Below are 19553 nucleotides of genomic sequence, written 5' to 3'. Positions count from 1 at the left end.
CCTTCCTATTGTTATATTTTGATAGCTTGATTTAAACTTGATTAAATGATGTGTATTGGAAAAATATAATTATTCATAATATATTCCGTTAATTTATCACTTCGTAAATTATGTTAACGTAGCAATGAAAAAACCGGAAGTGTACAGCTTTTGCAGTGTATTTCGTAGATGCTTATTTATTTACAATCTGTTATAATCGAGTAATCTGACGTTCTGTCATGAAACCGGCGTAATTGTTGGAATTGCTTATATTGCACTGGTGATAATTAAACCAATATTAAGTCAAATTAGGCCGTAAAAATGGCTCAAATTTCTCAATTATGCGACTCTAACCCCACGATGAATCTGAAATTTGCCATTGTTTGCTCTAGCAATCAAAACAGAAGTATGGAGGCACATAATTTTCTCAGGTGAGGGGACGTATTACAAGACATCGAAAATATTAATTTAAGTGGTCTTGATTCCTTTGTAATAGATGTCACTATAAAATAAACGCAAACGTTTAAGATCTTTACCAATATCCGCTAAGGAAGGAACTGGGGGACTAAGTCTACTTATACGGACTTTCACATGTTTCAAATTGATCGGTCGCCACTGAAGATATAGATTGACCCAAAATATGTCGTTGGTATTATTCCTTACTACCAAGTACTTGCAAAGGAGCCTGAAGTTCTGTCAATAATGAATAATAACAGTAATACACAAAAAATACCTATAATATGCTTAAAAAGGATATTAATTTTTATTATAGGTATTTTTTTGTATTGACAGAACTTCAGGCTCCTGTGGTACTTGCCAGTACACAGAAGGCCTTCAAGGCTGGCCTAACAAACATGAAAGGCAAACTGCATTCTCTCATCCGTTTTGTTAATATATGTCAGGAATGGGATTCCAGCGACATACTTGTTCAGAATCGGACAGTGTCTATGTCATAAAGTGTCGCCGAAGACAGAATTTCCATGTAACTTAATTAGCCCGAGTATCCTCTGTTCCTTGCACCAGACATCTATCTGACAAAGTGTCTAAGCATGGTGTCAAGGCCAGAGGAAACTGGCTAGATCCAGTTCTGCAATAACATTATTACTCTCTCAATTAACCAAGTCATCAACACAGAACACAACACTTATTACAACCAAGATGCAAGCATATCCCTTGCCAAGCACAATCCAGTACTTGAAACAAAAACATAAAATTAACCACCACAATTATCAGATGTCTTTCTATCGAATTTAAGAAAAAAATCTTCTTTGCAAAAGTATCTCATTCATTCAGCCTTCTGGAGATCACCCTTTTAAATTCTGCTACATGGGGACATAGATGGCTAGATTATGCTTCATTATACGCAATTGTTGTCAGTAAAATGCATACCCATCACTTGTACATGTGCAGTCATATCTTACTAAATCAACTTGATACTGGCATAAGCATTTAGTAATGAATTCCCAGTATTGATCAGATGAATCACAGTCAAACAAATTTGACTTATACATCCATTCACATGTATTAATAACATATTGGACGACACACATTTTTTCCTACATCCTAATTGGCTGGATCACAATCATGTGGAGTTCAATATTTTTGTGATATTGACTCGATCTAAATGATTTTAGAAACAGCAGGTTAATACGATTTCTGTCAAATACATTCTGTTAAATTCTGACGATGTTTATAAGTTCCATATTCTTTATTGATTGGAACCTTATTTAGCATCTAATATGACAATTAAGGATTTTTGTTTTTGGTGAATATGTGGTTTATTCACCTGAAAAAGTGGCCAATATGACTTATATGACATTCACCCCAACAGGGGTCCATAAGTGATCGGCACTTGCTGTTAAAGTCACAAATGCTAACATTAATGTTTCTGGACAAGCTTTCTTTTAGTTATTTTATTACTGGTCAAATTTGACTTAAGTCCAAGAATATACAGCATATGTCTATGTAATATCAGTTTCTTAATACAAACATACTTAAAACATTCATAGACCAGTTTTGTGGGGGAAATTGTACAAACATATTTAGTACTTGATAAAATGAAATTCAGAAAGTATATATATGTGTAATGATAAGGGGAAAAAAACATTTTTTAAAAAGACCTTTCTGTCTCCAACGGAGTTTGAACCTATTTGAGATCCTTTATTAAACTCATTTACCCCTGAAGAAACATCTGAACTCTTCCATTTCAAAGGTTGGAATAGTTCATTATGATATTTCAGGGGTGAATAAGTTCATGTGACTTGAGGGATATGAAAGTACAAAAATTGTCAAGATCAATACTGATCAGCGCTGATGAGTTTTGAAATAAAAAAACAATGACATTTATGCAAAATTTAATACCTGCATTCTTTATCTTCATTCTATTGACAGCAAAAAGGGATATCGTGTGAAGTCGTTTGGAACAGGAACTCAAGTGAAGCTGCCGGGTCCAGCGCATGATCGCCCAAATATTTACGATTTCAACACCACCTATGATGAGATGTACCGAGACTTGATGGATAAAAACCCAGAATTGTATCCTATTTGTAGCATGGGGTCATCCTATGTGGCTAATGGTCTTCATCCATATTTCCTGAAGACTTAGTTTAAATCCCAAAATTGCAGAATTGTTTCTTGTAGATTTTTTTTGAAAAAGGGACCTCCATCGATAGGCACCCATGTACAGAAATGTGTGCTGTGAACAACTCGCATAACATTTTACCTTTAAATAGAATTTCATTCTCTTGGATGGCACATATGGTTGAATATCTATCAGCTTGTTACTGGTTCAGCTGGAGTTATATTTCACTTCAGCTTGATCAGTAGAGCACTGGATTAGTAAACCTATGGTCCGAGGTTTATCTCCAAGCCGAGGCAACTTAGTAGCACAAAGAGAGCTATTGCACATTTAGACAGCATTTTGTGTTATAGATACATTTAAAACTGTTCTAACAAAACAGTTAATATATAAAAGGTGCAAGGAAAATGAAACAGATATTGTTGGCATTTAAGGAAGATAAATATGTGGATCTCATATCTATATCCCAGGCATGTATATGAGAAATCCTTATCGGTAATTTATGTTTTACTTTAGGAATGGAATTTACCTGGTAATACTCGATTCTATTACATGAACACAGACGGTGACAATTTTGAATTGCTTCATACAAATGACGTTTGTCTTACCTTTTCATTTGTTTGATGTTATTTCCTTTTATACACATCTATATTATTTACCTTTTATTGGCCCTAAAGAGATTTTCTTCTGGGTTGATGGGTTGCTAAGAATTCAATATCTAACTTGTTCAATTTCTATTTGTTTAAGATGGCAATGCTACATTCCAGCAACGAGAAGTGGACCATCATTTATAATATTTCTGGATTGCTGTAACCTGTAACACATTTTTTGTCGGAGCAAAGGTGGTATTATTTCCTATTCATTCGAATGTCAGCAATGCTCATGTTTCTTGTGTGAATATTTCCTCCTACCGGAAACAAAAATGTTGAATAGCTTTCATAAAGACAATTTTCATTCTAGTTCAAAGGACAAAGTAACAAAGAATCAGAATTTATATAATAATGCTTCATTTCAAAATATACCTTTTATGTCTTGGAGAGTTATAAGTATACCAGGGATTTATGTCAGGAGTTATCTCCCTTAGTCATTAGGTCTGAATTGTGTTAGAGTTACCTCCCTTACACAGTATACACTTTAATCTGATAATTTGGTATCATGATCTATCTGAGCATAGTGTTGTGTACCTTTCACAAATATCTCATTGCAGTCAAAATTACTATTCTTTAAAGATTCATTTACATTTTCGAACTCTTTTGAATTGAATATTCATTTTACTGTAAGGTAGGATAGTTTTCAAGACTGAGGAAAGAGATTAAATTGACTTTGTATCAATAGGTTCACCTTTTTGTCTTTCATACTTTGTTCTTAAAGTTGGAGTGCACAAGTGTGTTAATTAGCCTGTATATAGTACATGTAATTGCTATTTAAAATCAGGTTTGAAAAGATTAATTGTATTCTTTTCTATGTTTTTGATAGAAAAGTTTATATTAAAAATGTCGATTCATATTTGAGTTTTAGGTGTTTGTGAATTTAATAAGTTGTTTTTTGAAATGACAGGAAATGGATAAGCTTTGTCATCTAAGTCTCCAACCGAAAATTTACATTAATATCATGGTTTCCTCTCGACAAAAGGATCAATGTTGATTTTGCAATAGAACAGAATAGATTTATTGATCCAGAGAATTCAAATTGTTTCTATTTTAATCTTTTGGACAGATGACAAGGCTTTGTCCGTCCAGCTTTATTGTTCAAAGCAACAGCAAGTCTCTGTAATCTCCCTAAGGTACTAGCCGAGATTCAAAACCAGTTCATTTCTACAATCTGAACAGTTGTGTTTCTGTTCATTCCAAAGCATTTATTTTCATCAGTTAATTATATCTTCAGGATAATATTGAAATGTTTAATGTAAACAACGGTTTAACTTTTCAAGTCTTTATGCAGTTATGTTACCAATACTTTGTTCTTGGGAATTATCTTGTAACTAATAAAAAGATTTCCTATGGGTTTTAGAACTCCAAAGCTATTTTCTCTATTTGAACTAAAATTTTATCTTCGAAATCTAAGGGTTCTGCTTTTGATTTGCACAACTGGAAGATGTGATGACCAAACCAAAGGCTCACAGTTTGCCGTTCTATTGTTTCAGGCGTATAAAAAATCAGACAAATATTGCTGTCGTGTGATTCCTTATATCTTGCATATCTTTGAGCAATGGTATGCAGGAATTCATTGCAGTTTCTAGACTCGTAACAATCGGCAAGATGGCTTAAACATAGCCTTCATGTGGTCATGACATATTCTATCGGTGTAGAGAATATGCAAGAGAACCATAAATTTCGACGATGATGGAATTTAGACTTTAATATTTTCATTCTGTTGAAAATAGAGTTTATTGCAATATGATAGAGGTGAAATTTCATCAAAGCTAACTATAAAGTAAAATATAGAATGATCTGAGAGAATTGCCCAATTAATTGGTTCAAAACATTGTATAATGACAACAACAATGTTCTGGATTAACTCTTTCACCCCTGAAGACACATTTGAACTCTTCCAATTCAAAGGTTAGAATATTTCATTATAAGAGTTCAGGGGTGAATGCGTTAATGGTTTGAATCTCTGCTATTATTCAGAGGTAAAAAGTTTGAAAATTTCACTATCAATTTAGAAAACCATTCCGATTTTACTCAGAACTGCATTTTAATACTAAATGTCTGATAACAATGGAAAAAGTACTTTTGCAAACATATAAAAATTCTGTGACCAAACTGATTTTCTTATGTTCCAATCAAAATAAGAACAACTATAGCTTTCATCAAGACAAAGGAGGATATTCAACATGGAAAGATCTTCAGTCAAATGAAATATAAGTCCTGAACTAATTCATAATCTTTGCAGTTGAGCTCAAGTTTCAAAACCAAAGAATATTTGAGTTGATATAAACGTGCAGAGAATAGATAAAAATTGCTTAACTCTAAAATGAGAAGCTTTCAATAAGAGGATGATTGAAAGTGGAAATTAAACACAGGATGAAAATTATCATCTGTTTAGTTAAGCAATATTAAATCAAGAGAAAGGTAAATTACTTTTTTTCAGTATTAAATCAAATGGATTGCTCAAAATGTGCAAAAAAGTTGACTTTCAAATATAATACATGTAGTATAATTTCTTTGAATAGCTAGTTCAGATTTTTTGTTGAATTTAGTTTCATTGATGGTTGCTTATGGGCTATTTTTGCATTTATTTTGCAATTATGTAAAAAAAAACAAAAAAACATTAGGTGTAATGTTTTTATACGATATGCAATGAATAATTTATAAAACCAATTGCAACAAATTAATCTGAAAAGCTACAGGCACACATTACTTAAAAAAATAGAGTTGTCTTCCCTTTTCAAAAGTAACGGAGTCGGCCCTAGTCTATTAAAGGTAAACTTGACTTGTATTCCGTAACACCGAGTCTTACTTAACCTTTCTTGAAAATATGCATCTGTCCTGTTCTATATTAATTTCTTGTTGTATCATCCATCAAATGGTATTGGTAAGCCTTTAACAAAGCAGAAAACAAAATTCTGTGGTCGTTATAGACAGTTTTGAAAAGACAGCACTAATTAATGATAACATATGCCTCAAGAAGAAAGCAATTAAAGTTTAAGTACATCCTTCAGCAAAAAGGAAATTACATTTTCAGTACATGATGTTAAAATGGTTCATACGGGCCATTAAAAGTGCTGAAATTGAGGTCAGTATGTACTTGAAAAAATATGGTAAATTTGTGACATCGTAAAGTGCTTGAGTTGTACTCAACATGCCTTAACAGGAATATTTATTCTGGAGACAATTGACATTCTTTGATATGAAAAGTTGGTTAATGCAGAACTGTTAAAATACATTTTGTGTTGATACAAATTTATTATTGTGAAAAGTTCATAGGTTATTTAAGTGTCCCCCCACCCCCAAAGGTCACACCTGGGATTAACAGAAAATATTGTTTTTAGTGTCATTTGAATCTTTTTTTCATGCAGGGTTTTTATTCCAAAAAAATGCTTTCTCATGGTTTTTTGTGTCATAGTTTCAAACTCATTTTAAATCCTGTAAAACTATTCTGTTGAAAACTCACCCCTTATCACTTGGATGTCATTGTGGCATGTTTTGTTAACTCATTCACCTCTGAAGACACATTTGGACTCTTCCAATTCAAATGTTGGAAAAGGCCGTTGTGAAATTTTAGGGGTGAATGAGTTAGATAGAACTAGATTTGCAGTCTCCAAAGAAGTTTCATGAAGTAAGTCATGTGATATTAAGGATACAAGATTCTTTTATGAACAGGTTCTGGTTGTGATTAAAAATCTCTAGCTGTCGCTGTATTAAATATGAAACCCAATTTGAATGTTTGACAAGAATGGTTACATTATTTCCATGAATGTTTACCATTATAAATCGGTAGAAATAGACACATGACTGAAAAACATGACTTTTGACATTTAAAAAGAAATTAACAGAGATATGATTGATACCATCATTTAAACCTGCATATCTTGCAGGAATTCTCTACATTGCACTTGATTTCAGAAGCCTGAGAAAGTACAGAAGATCAACAGCTTTCTGCATTACACTGGGTATGTTTCATGTTACTGGTTCTGCTGTCAAAGGGTTGACCCTGATAAAGTTTTCCTGCTGTCCAAGGGTTGGCCTGACCTAGTTCTCCTGCTGTCCGATGATTGACCTGACCTAGTTCTCCTGTGGCCCAATGATTGACCTGACCTACTTCTTCAGCTGTCCGAGGGTTGATCTGACCTAGTTTCACCCCCGATGGCTATCCAGAGCAAAATGGAGACAGGATCACATGAATATTTGATTGATCATGATAAAAGTAATATAGATGTTAAATTGACACATTTGTCATGGAAACATCCATGTTGCTTATTTGATCGATATACTTTGTTTTATTATATGATAGAGACTTTGACAGCTGCTGATGTATTTGTCAACGTTTCTTGATTATTTCAATGTTTGTTGTGAGATTCATAAAGATTGCATCTTCAAAACATTTAACGTAAACACCATTCATTTCTAATCCATATTTACATTGTAGTTATCAATTACATCCTTTACAACATTCCTATGTTCTTATATACCATTACCAATATACAATAGCATCCATATTTACACTTGTATACATATATTAATACAATAATACATCGCATATATTTGGTAGATTACTTAGATTCTTCAGGTGATTACAAACAATCTGATATCTACAAGTTGCATCTTCTCGCATACAAATTGTACATTAAAAACACGACAAGGCAAATATACCATACAAAACAATACAAAACAATACAAAACACATTTGATATCACATCCACTTACACTTGACTCTAAATGACTAAAATTGTCAGTGGGCTATTAAGCAATACATTGACAATAAGTTCCTTAAATATATTTTTATGGAGGTTAAATAATGTTACACATGTCAGTCCCATCCTGATTCATTGTCATTTATCTAGCAACCTCATTTCATAATATATTTTGATAAAACTTAATACAAGGGTCAAGTGTGAGAATACATCAGATGAGTTTGTATATCAGGTTTCGAAGGTGAAGGTCAAGATCACTTGCTTTTTATAGAAAATAATCATCTTATTCAGTTATCACTGGTAATTTTATTTCTAGATAGATCTTGGACAAGCTTTATACAAAGGTCGGGTTAGATAATGAAATGATTTCGTGTTTCAAAGCTCCAAGGCCAGGGTCACCTATTCTATTTGTTGAATGATTCCGTGTCGTATAACTCTAGCAACGTCATTTCTTAATGGATATTGATCAAAATTCACACAAAGGTTAGCTCTAAGAACACCTCAGGTGAGTTTGTGTTTCAGGGTGTTCAGGCCAAAATCATGGTTACTTATAATAGAAATAAATTGTCGACACTCTAGTGACCGTATTTCTTAACAAATTCGAATCCAAATTCATACAATGAATGTTAAGAATAACATGTATATTCAACTGAATTGAGTTTGAACTTCAGGGTGCAATGGCCAGTCACTGTTATGATTTAAAGAAAATCTTCAGACAATGAATGCAATTCTATATTTGAGACAGAAAGGGAGGGTTTAGTCATGCCTTTGATATTTCTAGTTTTAAAGAAAATAAAAGATTTTAACTTTAGGGAGTTCACTCTATATTCATGAGATAAAAATCCATCTTTTTTTCTGTTTTAATGTTTTGATACTGTTTAGCTGGATTATATACAAAGGTCTTAGATTTAATATGAATACTTGATCCATGTAACGTTATGTCAAGTGAAGAGATTATTGTCAGACAACCTGTTTATCTCCTAATTTTTTTCTTTCTTGAGAGCACTTTGTTATTTACAATAGTACTTGTATGATATTCAAAAAGTTAATTATATGACTGATATTTTCCCTTGCAATTTAGTCAATTTCTAAATCTACCTCATATTTGGTATCTTTATCTTTCTTCCTACTTCTTGCTACCTTTTACTTCCTAGTGCCTTGCTTGGCAACACCTCACTTTTGGCTGTTGAGCATTCGCCCAGGTGAGGAAGGCAATAGGTTCTGTCCCTAGGGCGGGACATACAAAAGTCTTTCAAAATGGTACTTGTTATTCCCTGCTCAACGTTCAGCATTTAGGGGAATGGGAACAACTGTCTTGCCCGTTGTCGGTATAATGTGATCAAGATGAATGCTGTGCTTGGTGCATTTGACATTGCATTTCAGTGAGATCGCACTATAAAAAATTGGCATCAGATTCACGATAGATGGCAAATACACCTGCATACACGCAAACACGCATACACTACACACATGGTGACACGTCTTTAAATGACCTTAGCTGTTAATAGGATGTTAAACAAAATTAAACCAAACCAAACCCTTTGGAAAGAGTGTTGCTGTGAAAGAAGTATGCTAAGAACTATACTGAATAGAAGCTGCCGTGATGTGTTAAATATCTATAGGTCATCTTCATTCAAATTTCACCCAAGACTACTAGAATACTTCTGCCCTTCATCGGTAAAATCCATCTGTCTTGATGCATGTGTGCACTAGTTAACATAAATACACACCGATTGACAAGTCGCTCATCAACACTAATTGAGAGGTTTCACATGTCATACGATGACACTAATTGAGAGGTTTCACATGTCGCACAATGACACTAATTGAGAGGTTTCACATGTCGCACAATGACACTAATTGAGAGGTTTCACATGTCGCACAATGACACTAATTGAGAGGTTTCATTCACATATCACGCATTGCATTTATTTAGGTTTCACATGTCACAAAATGACAAATTCAAAGATTTCACAAGTCGCACAATGAAATTTATTTAGAAGTTTAACAAGTTGCACTTTGGCACTTGTTTAGAGGTTTCTGAAGTCACACATTTACACTAATTCAGAGGTGTGACATATTGCACATTGTCACTGATTTAGAAGTTTCACAAGTTGCACATTGTCTTTCATAAAAAGGTTTCACATGTCGCATTGACACTAATTTAGAGGTTTCATCTTTTAAACATTGACACTAATTTAGAGATTTCACATAATGACACTAGTTACAAGGTTTTGCATGACGCACATATTCACCAATTTCGGGATTTCACGTACCACAAATTGACACCTATTAAGAGGTTTCACAAGTCACTAATTTAGAGGTTTGACATGTCACATTTACATGAATTGTTAGACTTAACATGTCACATTGATACTTAATCAAGGTTTTACAAGTCACACATGGACACTAGAGCTTTCACAATTTAGTAATTGACACTACTTTAGAGGTTTCACATATTGACACTATTATAGAGGTTTCACATGTCGCACATTGACACTTATTATGACGTTTTAAATTGACACATATTTTTAAGTTCTGGCAGCATTTAAAATTCACCATTTGGTTCTAATCCCTTGAGATTACCCATTTTCACTTATAAACAGAGTTCAAGAATGAACGCAAAGTAACATTTACTAAAACACTGACACTCGTACATAGACGCATATTGACGCGCACAGTCAATCATACAGATTTCACCAAATTTTCACAAACATACAGAGGTTACACATTGAAATTGATAAAGAAGTCTTGCAAGTTGACATTTGTACAAATGTTGACATTTTCCATTGTGGTCAAAGGGAGAAAGATATATCGGTCACATATTGACACTTATTCACAGAACTATCCCGACATACAGACGTCATAAAGGAGTTGAATCCCTGACACAGGTGAAATATTTACACAAACACATGTCACCAATTGACACACACATATCACCTGTTGACCAATACACAGGTCACCCAATTGACACATGCAACCTATAAACACGTACACAGGTTATTGATTCATACACACAGGTTACCCGTTGACACATACACAGGTTACCCATTGACACATACACAGGTCACCCATTCACATATTCACAGGTCACCCATTGACACGTACACTGGTCACCCATTAACATATTCACAGGTCACCCATTGACACATACACAGGTCACCCATTAACATATTCACAGGTCACCCATTGACACATACACAGGTCACCCATTAACATATTCACAGGTCACCCATTGACACGTACACTGGTCACCCATTAACATATTCACAGGTCACCCATTGACACATACACAGGTCACCCATTAACATATTCACAGGTCACCCATTGACACATACACAGGTCACCCATTAACATATTCACAGGTCACCCATTGACACGTACACTGGTCGCCCATTAACATGTTCACAGGTTACCTGTTGACACGTACACACTCGCCCATTAACATATTCACAGGTCACCCATCGACAGACACACAGGTCACCCATTAAAATATTTACAGGTCACCCATTGACACATACACAGGTAACCAATTAACAAACGGGTCACCCATTCAAGTATTGAACAGGTCACCCATTAAAATATTTAATAGGTCTCCCATTAACATATTTACAGAACACCCATTTACCCATACACAGGTAACTCATTAACGTACAGGGGTCACCCATTAACACATACACAGGTCACCCATTAACATATTCATAGGTCACCTATTAACATTTAAACAGGTCACCCATTGCCACATACAAAGGTCATCATTTAACATATTCACAGGTCACCCCTTTACATATACAGCAATCACCCATCAACATATTCACAGGTCACCCATTAAAAGATTAACGGGTCGCCCATTAACATATTCACAGGTCACCCATTGACACAAACACAGGTAACCCATAACATGCAGAGGTCACCCAATGAAATTTTTACATGTCATCCATTAACGTATTCACAGGTCACCCATTGACATATTCACAAGTCACTAATTCACACATACACAGGTAACCCATTAGCATACAGGGGTCGCCCATTGAAATATGTACATGTCACCCATTAACATATTCACAGGTCACCCATTGACATATTCATAGGTCTCCCATTAACACATACACAAATCACCCATTAACATATTCATAAGTCACCCATTAACACATACACCGATCACCCATTAACATATTCATAGGTCACCCATTAACACATACAAAGGTAACCCATTAACATATTCACAGGTCACCCATTAACACACATACCGATCACCCATTGACATATTCATAAGTCACCCATTAACAGATACACCGATCACCCATTAACATATTCATAAGTCACCCATTAACACATACACCGATCACCCATTAACATATTCATAGGTCACCCATTAACACATACAAAGGTAACCCATTAACATATTTACAGGTCACCCATTAACACACATACACCGATCACCCATTAACATATTCATGGGTCACCCATTAACACATACAAAGGTAACCCATTAACATATTCACAGGTCACCCATTAACACACACACACACCGATCACCCATTAACATATTCATAGGTCACCCATTAACATAACAAAGGTAACCTGTAACACATACACAGGTCACCCATTAACACACACACACACCGATCACCCATTAACATATACACAGGTCACCCAGTAACACATACACAGGTCATCCATTAACACATACACCGGTCACCCATTAACATATTCATAGGTCACCCATTAACACACACACCGATCACCCATTAACATATACACAGGTCACCCAGTAACACATACACAGGTCATCCATTAACACATACACCGGTCACCCATTAACATAATTATTCACAGGTCACACTTTAACACATACACAGGTCACACATTGACACAAACAAAGGTAACCCATTAATCTACACACCGGTAGCCTATTAACATATTCACAGGTCACCCCTTTGACACTTTGCATTCAAACAAGTCAGATGACATGCATAGAACAACAAGTGACACATACACAAGTCACCTATCGATGCAGACTGCACAGGTCAGCAATTTCCTCAATATGCATATTAGATAAAACACGTTTTCCTTTTACATGGAGATCATGCACTGGGCCTAACCCTTACATTTCACAATTTTTTCTGAAATATGCATTGATATATAGATACACTGAGATTACACAAATTGACCCTTAATATGCTCATGGTAATCTATCAACTTTAAATGAAGGTCATCTTTTGAAACTAGTCGTACAAACACCTAGGCCTCCAGCACACATACATGCACGCATACACTACACAAAATCAAAACACCAATTTGTCATAATGCACAAAGTCACAGACACCAAGTTGGTAATGGTCAGTCAGTTGACCTCATATACACGTCTCCCATTTACATCTGATTAAGTCATCGACCCTCACATATAGAGGTCAAACATTGACCTATCACGGATGACACATATACAGTGAGGTTATATACTAACACTTAAGACATAGAGGTAGCATATTAATACCAAGGTAACATATTGACACTAATACATAGAGGTCACATATCGACACTTTATATATGGAGGTCACAATCCACCCATATACAAAGTGGTCACACATTGACCCTAATACATAGAGGTCACACATCAACCCTAATACATAGAGGTCACACAATGACTCCAATACATAGAGGTCACACATTGACTCCAATACATAGAGGTCACACATTGACCCTAATACATAGAGGTCACACATTGACCTTAATACATAGAGGTCACATATTGATCATAATACATAGAGGTCACACAATGATCCTAATACACAGGTCATGCATTGACCCTAATACATAGAGGTCACACATTGACCCCAATACACAGGTCACGCTTTTACCTTAATACCCAGAGGTCAAACATTGATCTTAATACTGAGAGGTCACACATTGACCTTACTACATAGAGGCCAAACATTGACCTCAATACATAGCGGCCAAACATTGACCTTAATCCACGGAGGTCAATCATTGACCTTAATACATAAAGGCCAAACAATGACCCTTCTACAGAGAGGTCACTCATTGACCCTAATACAATGTGCATTGAATAGCTACATAGACTGACATACATAAACCGTGTATGTACAACACATTTATACTAATACACAGACTTAACACGTTAACCAAAACACAGGTTACATTTTAATGCTAATGCACAGATGTCACTCAAACAGAACTTTGAGGTTAACCATTCTCATAACACAGGTCACATATTGACATGCGAAATCAGAGGTCGCCCTAATACAAGTGGTTATACACAATTACTCTTAATGCATAGTGGTCACATATATTATCTATGGAAGCAATTCACTAACACTAAATTAGTTAAACTTATTTCACAGGTCACATCTTTTCTTCCTGTTGTCACAGAGGTCAAACAGCTGATTCATAAACACATTCCTTTATCATATACAAAAGTCAACATAAGCAATTATAACCATAATTTACGTAAAAGGTCGCATCATACTCATAAGCTCACAGATACAGAAGTCAATAGTTATGTACCACTGACCTTAATGATCTTTTTACACTGCAGATATTTCATCAGAAATAAGGCTGATTTGTGCCACCAGGAACTTACTTGTTAGCCATCAGGGTTAATGATGCATGCCATCAGGATTAATGTTAATGTGCACCACCAGGGGTAATGTTGATGTGCGCCACCAGGGGTAATGTTGATGTGCGCCACCAGGGGTAATTTTGTGGGCCACCATTTATCATGTTGGCATGCAATATCAGGGATAGCGGGTATTAATAAATACTTTAGATTTGCAATTAACTTGCATCAAGAGGTAGCTGAAGGCTAGTTTTGATGACTCAGTAATTGTATTTAACGAATATCAATTGAGGTTATATTTGTTTGCATTTCCTTTTCCCATTTATCCTTAACTCTGATGATCAGATATACGCAAAATGGAATCCTAAATATGTTGGATAGAAACAGACGAATCAAGCCAAAGCCAGAGAGGTTCCAATCAAGCTCTGAGAGATTCAACATCATTTTAACGTGTGAGGAGCGTGTGTATGACCAAGTGATCGAGGGTAAGTCTAGCTTCATCAATATTTTTTTAGCATGTGTGGAGCATGTGTACAACCACATGATCGAGGGTAAGTCATGTACATCAACATCTTTATAATGTGTGTGGAGCATGTGTACAACCACATGATCGAGGGTAAATCATGTACATCAACATCTTTATAGCGTGTGTGGAGCATGTGTACAACCCCATGATCGAGGGTAAATCATGTACATCAACATCTTTATAACATGTGAGGGGCGTGTGTACAACCACATGATCGAGGGTAAATCATGTACATCAACATCTTTATAACGTGTGTGGAACATGTGTACAACCACATGATCGACGGTAAGTCATGTACATCAACATCTTTATAACATGTGAGGGGCGTGTGTACAACCACATGATCGACGGTAAGTCTAGCTTTTATCAACATTTTTGTAATGTGTGAGGAGTGTGTTTAGGACCAAATGATGGATTGGAAGGCTAGGGTAAATCAACATCATTGCAACACCTCTTTGACCGCATCGTCAATGATAAGTCTAGTGTGGATCAATTCAATCATTAATGATTGGGAAGCTCATGTCCATCCGTGTATCACTTTGTCAGGGACAAATCTCATACCCTGTCATCTATATTTGCCAATTTTTGTATGCGTTAATCTCTTCAGAAAAGGTATCGGTAATGCATACTATGATAAGTTCTAAGTGTTGCTGATTTTATGTTTTAAGATTCTTCTGCATTTTCTACTCTTTACAAAAAACATTTTAGGTACCAAAAGTACCAGATACTGAACATTAGGGATTCTCATCTGTAGATATTGTTGTCTTAATGTGACCTCGGGTATAGCTACAGGAACCATAGCCTCTAGGTTCAATTGTCCGATTAAAAAAATCTGGCCAAGAAGCTACGGTTCCAAATACTCATCAGGTAAACGTTTTAACGTTTTGCTGTTGTACAGATTTGGAGAGTCGTTCGAAGGATGAAATGGAGCCGGTGCATATCATCAACCTTGATATACAGGATAACCACGAGGAGGCCACTGTAGGTGCCGCCCTGATTTGTGAGCTGGCACGCTTGGTGAGTTAAGTCCAGGAAATAGTTCTGTCTTAGAAAAGGAAATCTCACAAGAAAACCAATGCTAGATTTTTCTATTTCATTAATTTTGTATTGAACCACTATTATGCAAAATTTGGTATCATATTTTACTATGTTCAGAAAAACTTCCTCCTGACATCTTGGGCCATTTTCATTTATCGCAGTCCAAACCGTTTGGACCAGTTTGACTAGAGTTGTTCGTTTACAAGATAGAGACAGATCTAATGATTTGATGTTGTTTTCTGGCAAGACTTTCAAGGTCTGCAATAACATTTACTGGTCTGTCAGGTTTTACACCTGAAATTATACCTTTGAAATTTCATAAAGTCATGTAAGAGTAATATCTTAAAATTGCGATCGTGTGCTTGAAGTACTGCCTTCAAGTCAGATCTCTGTTCTGTAAATCAAACATTTTAAGTGTTTTCTATCGGCATTAAATTATACATCTATTGTTGATTCACAATAAGTTTGATGTTTTTTATCCTATCGTTACCATGAAACATTTATTGTTAGGGGAGATAATTACTGTTGCAGAAGTCTGAATGATTTCACAATGTGAAATGTCATGCTGCATCATGTCACAATGTCCATTTCAGGTGGGGGTTTTTTTTAAATAAAAGATCTGCCTGGTGATCACTGATTTGAGTTTATATCAATTCGAGTTAAATCTTTATTATAACCAAGTAGGTTATACTTGAAAATTAACTAGCATGAACAGATATACAGTAGAGGGTCAGTTATACAAATCCTTTTATTATTCAAATTTTAGTGGTGTCACCAATTAAAAAGTTTGCTTTACCATATTTATCCTCTGAATTAAGAAGCCTTGGGGGAGAGGGGGGGGGGGTGTATTTTGGAGAGGGGATGTTATTGCCAGGCATGGGCTAACTGCTGGATAAATACAGTAATACTGTGTGACCTGTAATTTTAACAACTGCTTTATCCACAAACTATGTTTATGATTGAGTTAAGATAGTCGGCTCACGATTGTAACTCATAAGCTATCACAGATTTGATGTCCTCTATTCAAAATTGTATTAAAAATTCAATTAATTGTTTTGGTTTTTAGTTGGCAGATGCAGATGACCTCGATGATGATGTGGATGAAATTATTCTAGAGTTTGAACCGAAAGCAGCCCGGCCCATTCTCCACACTGTTATATTCTATTGAACAGCCCAGACATTTTTATTCTTCTCCGATTTGGAATTTGGAATTGTGTCTCTGAATTTTACATATTTTGTGCTTGGTGAACATTTCCTGGTATTTGTCATTACATGCATTTGGTGAACATTTAACTGCATATTTTCGAGTGCACTTTATGGACAGTTGTTAATTGCAATTGTGCACTTTGTTAAAATATAACTGTGTTTGTCATCATGTGCTACTGGTGAACAGTTAATTGTATTTGTTCACTTAGTGAGCATGTAGTTTAATTTTTTATGATGTGCACTTCATAAACGATAAATTGTATTTGAAATTGTGTGCACTTATGAACAGTTCATTTTGTTGAGAGAATTAACTGTATTTGTGGACTTGGTGAGCATTCGCTTGTTTTTTCATTTTGTGCACTTCTAAAAATAAAAATGTATTAATTTTGTAATGGTATGCATTTTTTGACAAGTTCATTTGTGCACTTAGTGAAGATTTAACTGTATCTGTGCACTAAGTGAGCATTGATTCATTAGCTCACCTGGCACTTCGTGCCAAGTGAGCTTATGCCGTGGCGCGGCGTCCGTCGTCCGTCCGTCTGTCCGTCCTCGTCCGTCAACTTTTCCTTTAAACAACTTCTTCTGAAGAACAGACAGGTCTAGAGTCATGATATTTGGCTGAAAGCTTCGTTGATAGAAGCCCTACAAAGTTTGAGAACGAAAATGACCTTGACCTGTTTTCAAAGTCACAGGGGTCAAATATGTCAAAAACTTCAAACGACTTCTTCTAAAGAACTAAAAGGTATAGAATCTTCATATTTGGCTGATGGCTTCCTGGGATAGAGGCCAACAAAGTTTGAGAATGAAAATGACCTTGACCTGCTTTCAAGGTCACAGGGGTCAAATGTGTCAAACACTTCAAACGACTTCTTCTGAAGAACTGAAAGGTATATAATCTCAATATTTGGCTTGTAGCTTCCAAGGAAAGAGCTGAACAAAGTTTGAGAATGAAAATGACATTGAATTTCTTTTAAGGTCACATGAGGCAGATATGTCGAACACTTTAAACGACTTCTTCTGAAGAACTGGTAGTTATAAAATATTAATATTTGGCAGGTGGCTTCCTGGGAAAGAGCCAAACAAAGTTTGCGAATGAAAATGACCTTGACCTACTTTCAAGGTCACAGCGTTCAAATATGTCAAACAGTTCAAACAGCTTCTTCTGAAGAATTAAAAGGCATAAAATTATAATATTTGGCTGGTGACTTCCCGGGATAGAGCTCACCAAAGTTTGCAAATGAAAATGACCTCAACCTACTTTAGAGGTCACAGAGGTCAACAACATTTTAATGGATTTGTTCTTGAGAACTAAAAGGAATGGATTCATAAGATTTGGCTGGTAGCTTTTTGGAATAGAGCTAACCAATTTGAGAAGGAAAATGACATTGACCTACTTACAAGATCACAGGGAAAANATAATGTGCACTTCTTGAACATTATAATGCATTTGAAATTGTGTGCACTTTAATGCACAGTTAATTTGTGCAGTTGGTGAAAATTTTATTTTATTTGTGGACTAAGCGAACAATAGTTTTATGATCTATTATGTGCTCTTAGTGAACATATTGTATAATGCATTGCATCGTTTTCATATTTTGGTCTGTATAGATGTGTTTACCTACAAGCACAGGTGCTTATTACATTGTGGCCAATTAACAATATGGCACTGATACTTATAACATAATTTGAATAAAATGGATCAGTAAATAGCTCAACAAAGTTATTTTTAAGGTTATTTATTCCCGCAGACGGATTTTAGTAAAAACACACTAAAGGTGAATCCATTAGGCCAAAAATGAAGTTTATATTTATGGTACAAAAGAAGATGAGAGCTACGCGGGATGCAACCAAGCTACCTGATACAGAAGTACAAATCTTTCCCAAGTTTTGTTAGTAGTTTCTTCAGGTTCACTAGCTTCCCAGATTTTATTTTTAGCTTCAAAATACTGGATTGGAAAAAAATATGACTGCCAGAATCTGTATTTCTGAAACAATGAAGGCCCTCCACTGTATCTGTTTGGATTTATTCCTTAATGATGCCAACATCAGTATTTCAGTCACTCCATGTGGTCACACCTTTCACGAAGAGTGTCTGTTTTAGTGGCTTGCCACCTCCAGCACTTGTTCAAGCTGTCACTCTTGTGTCGATAGAAGCAGCATCATCCATAAGCTCTACTTTGACGGTTGTCTGGAGGGCGGTGACAGCAGTAGTGACCCATATAAGATTTCAAATGAAATTCAAGACCCAAAATAACCGATAAATAGTCACGACAAGGAGAAAGCTGACCTC

The 19553-nt window shown here is 35.4% G+C and overlaps 1 protein-coding gene across 1 annotated transcript; it reads left to right on the top strand.

Moving 5' to 3' along the window:
* Positions 1-118: 118 nt before the first annotated feature.
* On the top strand, positions 119-17650 carry LOC110440495 (RNA polymerase II subunit A C-terminal domain phosphatase SSU72-like). The gene is made up of 5 exons (XM_021483611.1): positions 119-410; positions 2371-2514; positions 14839-14978; positions 15918-16036; positions 17124-17650. Exons 1-5 carry the CDS (start codon positions 301-303, stop codon positions 17223-17225), a joined length of 615 nt encoding a protein of 204 aa, XP_021339286.1. The 5' UTR covers positions 119-300; the 3' UTR covers positions 17226-17650.
* Positions 17651-19553: the final 1903 nt, after the last annotated feature.

The sequence above is a fragment of the Mizuhopecten yessoensis genome, unplaced genomic scaffold (genome assembly GCF_002113885.1).
Source record: "Mizuhopecten yessoensis strain PY_sf001 unplaced genomic scaffold, ASM211388v2 scaffold11183, whole genome shotgun sequence".
In the NCBI taxonomy this organism is placed as follows: Eukaryota; Metazoa; Mollusca; class Bivalvia; order Pectinida; family Pectinidae; genus Mizuhopecten; species Mizuhopecten yessoensis.
The sequence above is the reverse complement of the archived record's forward strand: the minus strand, read 5'-3'. Positions and strand labels throughout refer to the sequence as shown.

Bases quoted from the DNA above. Each gene is read 5' to 3' on its own strand.
- LOC110440495 (XM_021483611.1), top strand. From the start codon at position 301: ATGGCTCAAATTTCTCAATTATGCGACTCTAACCCCACGATGAATCTG. The intron at 2,515-14,838 runs GTATCCTATTTG...TCTGATGATCAG, and splicing joins ATGGATAAAAACCCAGAATT to ATATACGCAAAATGGAATCC. The intron at 16,037-17,123 runs GTGAGTTAAGTC...TTTGGTTTTTAG, and splicing joins TTTGTGAGCTGGCACGCTTG to TTGGCAGATGCAGATGACCT.